Source organism: Apium graveolens, chromosome 5 (genome assembly GCF_009905375.1).
Source record: "Apium graveolens cultivar Ventura chromosome 5, ASM990537v1, whole genome shotgun sequence".
Classification (NCBI taxonomy): domain Eukaryota; kingdom Viridiplantae; phylum Streptophyta; class Magnoliopsida; order Apiales; family Apiaceae; genus Apium; species Apium graveolens.
The window spans coordinates 134,486,733-134,491,546 of record NC_133651.1 but is presented as its reverse complement, the minus strand read 5'-3'; the positions used below and the strand labels follow the sequence as shown (position 1 = coordinate 134,491,546).

Here is a 4,814-nt window from a genome sequence, read left to right as displayed (position 1 = left end):
TTAAGTGTGTCCGGTCCTTTTTTATCCACCTTGTGACCATGGTCAATTTTGGGTTTCTCCTTACAAATTGAAACCTTAGGGTTTTATGGGATTCCTTTACCTTCATCTTCTTCTTATCCTGAGCAATTAATTCCTCATTGATTAACACACTTACTTCATCTAAATGTTCTGAAACAGGTTCAGTGTACATCGGAGATGTAACATCCTTAATAACATAAGGTACCTTACCAGGAACAAACTCATTTGTCTCTGATCCACCAACATTTTTCTTACCTGTTAACTTAAAATAGTCAAGTCCTAGAGCTGTATTAGACTTAAACCTTTGACTTTCTATTATCTCCTTCTGAGTCAGAGCCGCATTCTTAAAGGCCTATAACTTCTTTTCTAGATCAGCAATATAAGTTCTAAGAATGGCTTTTATGTCTGCGTTGCACTCTACCTTATTCTCAGGTAGCCATTCTTTTGCTTAAGGTCTTCTAAGGCAACTACAATCAATTCTAGTTCTTCATTCCTTAAGGCTAGACTCTCAGCTTTAACAACTAACTTATCATTTTCAAGTTTATATGCTAGCATGCTTGTATGATATTATACAATTCTAAATTAAGTTCATGCATAGTAGATTTGTATTCAGATTCATATCGACAGTGGTAAGTTGAGGAACCTGAGATTCAGACTTATATATATATGATTATTATCAAATCATATCATATAAAATTTTGAATAAACAAATTCCGCATATTTTTTCATACTTCAATTTATATTTAAAAAATTATATAATATATGAGAAAACAAATATGTGCATTGCACTGGTTCTAAGCTATATTTTACAAGTTAAACATTACAAAACAAAATTATTTTTCAAAACATACTTAGTTTGTGACGTCATCTCAACAAATTTAAGAATTATTCAATTTTTAAAAAAATATTAGTTAAAAGATTTTAGGAGAATTTTTAAACTTAGAATGCAAACTATATTAAATTCTAAAAAAATATTTATTTTTCCTAGATTCTGTAAATCTGAATTAAATACTCTTAGATTATAATAAATTTGTAAATTCTCGATTGATTACACAAGTTTCTAAAACATATTTTAAAAGCCGACTTATAAATTACCAAATTCTAATGGATCTTTAGAAAATCTAGTTTCATTCGAGTTCAAGTGGATAAAGAATTTTGTAACATGTTGTAAGGTGTATTATTTTACAAATTATGTTGTACAAATATCATCATTTTAAAAAAATTCACAAATCATCAATATTTTACAAGTACAACACTGTCAAATATATTATTTGTCAAAACATACTTAGTTGACGATGTCATTGTCGAAATGACACAGATTTAAGAAAATTTCAAAAAAAAAATAAAAAATATAAGATTTTATATTTTAGCTGAATTTTAAAACTTATACTACCTCCGTCCCATTGAGTTGTATACATTTACTGTTTTCATGTATTTCGAGACTTCTATAAAGTATAGTTTCATGGTTTTTTTTTGTTTTTTTTGAATAAAAGTTTAAATATAAAACTTTTATTCAGGGAAAACAAATTAAAAAAAATTTGTTGAATTATGTTTTAAAGGAATATTGAAAAGCGTGCTAAAAGTAATGTATAGAATTGAATGAGATAGAGGGAGTAATGCACAAAATATTTTATTAAAATTCCAAAAAGTCTATCTATCTCTAATGTTGTGTTTGGTTGGGGTGAATGAAATGGAATGGAATGGAATGAAATTTTAAGTGGAAAATGATTAAAATTATCTAAAATTTTCATTCTTTCAACCATTCCATTCCTAACCACCTACATTATAATTAAACACCCCCAATTTGAGATGGAATATTTCTTTCTTACTGACCCCATTTTCTTCACAATTCTTATCATAACAATTTTGTCCATCTAATTATTTTTTTTCACATCTTCCCTCCAACTTCCATTTATTTCATTTACTTACATTTATTCCATTCCATTCACCCCAACCAAACACAACCTAATGGATTTTGTAAATCCAAATTAAAAACTCTTTTTGAAAATTAAATGCTCTTAGATTTTTATAAATTTTTTGAAATCCCAATTAATTACACAAGAATTAAAAGAATATTTTATAATCTAAATTAAACATTACCAAAATCTAGTGGATTTTTGGAAAATCTGATTCCAACGAGCCCTGGAAATGATGGCGCCGGAGCATTACTTCTCGTCTAATGCTCTCCGGCGGTTTTTTATTTACTTTGCTCTCCTTGTTGGCCTGTCTCTCTCCGGTTATAATCTCTTTAGAGCTACTAAGTTGGCCAGTTTTCCAATCTTTTATTCTGTTGATTTTTTTTCTCCGTTGCGTTATGTCTCTAATGCTGCTCCTCCACCGGTGAGCTCTCCTATAACAAATTTTAGCCTTACATATATTTATTTAGTTATTGTTGCTCGTTAGCCTTATTTCTTGCACCGATTTATTTTAATAATACCGAATGTAAATTTCGAAAATAAATGATATGTTATTTTTGTAGTTGGCATCGAACCAAGGCGTTCTGAATAATATAGCTCTTTGACTAGGACTAGACTTGGAAATATCCCTCTTCATGTGCTCATTTTATGTGGGATTTTTAAATATAAATGCTATATACGCAATGTTTACAGTAAGTGCTAATTTACACCCATGTCACTGACCAATGGACAAGAATAACAAGATATGTACGGATTATTAGAAATTGGTGTTAAATGTGTACTGATTTTTTTTGTAATTGGTGTAGGACAGTGATGAAACTAGGCTTGCGAGAGTTTTAAAGAATGCGGCTATGCCCAATAAGACTGTTATTTTAACAACGATTAATGAAGCATGGACGTCCCCGAATTCTATTTTTGATCTTTTTCTAGAGAGCTTTAGAACTGGTGTTGGGACTCAGCAATTTTTGAATCATTTGGTGGTTGTAGCGCTAGATCAAAGGGCGTTTTCTCGTTGCAAGGATGTGCATCCACATTGTTTTGCGCTTAGTACTGAAGGGGTTGATTTCTCTCAGGAAGCTGCTTTATTGAGTGCTCATTACTTGAAAATGATGTGGAGGAGGATTGATTTCCTTCGCTATGTTCTAGAGATGGGATACAATTTCGTTTTCACGGTAATGTTTATCAATCTTTATGCACTGTGCATTGTTGATGTTTCTGTTTTCTGATAATTTAAGCACTTGCCAAGAAAAGGATATGTACATAAGGTACATGCTCTTTGTAAAGCGTGGAGAATAACCGGTGATTATGTATATCAGTCACATATACTTTGAAGGTAGCAAATTATTCCCACTACTCGATTCAGTAGTAAGAAGAGTGTTTCAAGCTTTGTTTTCCATCAAATGTTGAAGTGATAAGAGAAGAGTGTCTGGGTTGTAGTCTGCAGTATCTTGATTTATATTATTTAGAACTGCCCTTTCGAAGCCTAGTAACTTCCTAGTTGGAGGGAAATCTTGCTGGGATCTATGTTTCTTTATCTTTGGAGGTCTTTATATGTAATGCTTGTAGTTGTCATGATTATCTCTCTTTGGTCTATGTAGTGTACACCGCTTTACATAATGTGACTAACCATGAGATTCTTTGCCTGGCTACTTTTATATGAGAATGTGTTTTTGTTTTTCATCCCACAGGATGCTGATATCATGTGGTTTAGAAACCCGTTTCCACACTTTTTTAGGGACATGGATTTCCAGATTGCGTGCGATCAATTTTTCGGCAATTCAACAGATGTCAAGAGGAATAAACCCAATGGAGGGTTTAATTTTGTCAAGTCTAACAACCGATCTATAGAGTTCTACAAGTTTTGGTATTCCTCCAGAGAAAGATATCCTGGCTTACATGATCAGACGGTTTTTAATCGAATTAAAATGCACTCATTCGTCACTGATATTGGACTGAAAATGAGGTTCTTGGATACTGCTTACTTCGGTGGATTTTGTCAACCTAGTAAAGACCTGAACAAAGTTTGTACGATGCATGCTAATTGTTGTATTGGATTAGAGAGCAAAGTTCATGATCTCCGAGTTATGCTCGAGGATTGGAGACGGTTTTTGTCATTTCCGCCAACTTTGAAGAGATCCAAAAAGTCATCATGGAGTGTCCCTCAGAATTGCAGGTAACAACATACTTTCCACTCTTCCGGCTTCTGTACCAAAATTTCCAAAATTTAAGTAGTGATAATTCTTATGGTATTTTCTACATGTATTTATATCTAAGAAAACTTTAATTTTCACCGTTATTTACAGCCTTAAATCTCTTCGCCGCCGCCAAAATCATACGCAGGACGAGGATGCAAGCCGAGGACATGAACATTTGAGTAGAGTAAAATACTGAAGTCATACAATTATAAAAGTAATAGATAGACGGTGCTTTATGTCACATATGGAAATGAGTTCTGCCTTGTGGAATTATTAGGGACAGTGTAATGTAGTTACAAACAGTTCTAGCTAATTTCCTAAATATGTCAATCTCGATTCAACACAGGAAAGGTGTTTATCGCTAAACTTGTAGCCTGTTGTCATCATCCTTAAATCTTGTCCATTTGCTTCAATTGTTTTGGCTTCAATCAATATTACATGAATAACACTTAATCTGATATTAACATCATTTTTATCCTGAATTAATAATTTATATTATTGTGTTTAAAATTGAGACTAAATTCAACTAATTAATTTTACTTTGATTTTAATTTTTTAAACCCGGTTTAATATCATAATTTTATTTTAACCCAAATAAATTATATATATAATTTTGTTTTAAATAGTCGAATTATATTTTGATAAATTAAGTGTTGATAATATAGATATAGGTATCTATAATATC

At 31.6% G+C, this 4,814-nt stretch overlaps 1 protein-coding gene across 1 annotated transcript; it reads left to right on the top strand.

Annotated features, from left to right (window-relative positions):
• The first annotated feature begins 2,119 nt into the window (after nt 1-2,119).
• LOC141661495 (uncharacterized protein At4g15970-like) lies at nt 2,120-4,552 on the top strand. Its single transcript, XM_074468519.1, has 4 exons — nt 2,120-2,358; nt 2,741-3,106; nt 3,623-4,107; nt 4,238-4,552. Exons 1-4 carry the CDS (start codon nt 2,167-2,169, stop codon nt 4,323-4,325), a joined length of 1,131 nt encoding a protein of 376 aa, XP_074324620.1. The 5' UTR covers nt 2,120-2,166; the 3' UTR covers nt 4,326-4,552.
• The last annotated feature ends 262 nt before the right edge of the window (nt 4,553-4,814 follow it).

Bases quoted from the DNA above. Each gene is read 5' to 3' on its own strand.
- LOC141661495 (XM_074468519.1), top strand. From the start codon at position 2,167: ATGATGGCGCCGGAGCATTACTTCTCGTCTAATGCTCTCCGGCGGTTT. The intron at 2,359-2,740 runs GTGAGCTCTCCT...TAATTGGTGTAG, and splicing joins CTAATGCTGCTCCTCCACCG to GACAGTGATGAAACTAGGCT. The intron at 3,107-3,622 runs GTAATGTTTATC...TTCATCCCACAG, and splicing joins GATACAATTTCGTTTTCACG to GATGCTGATATCATGTGGTT.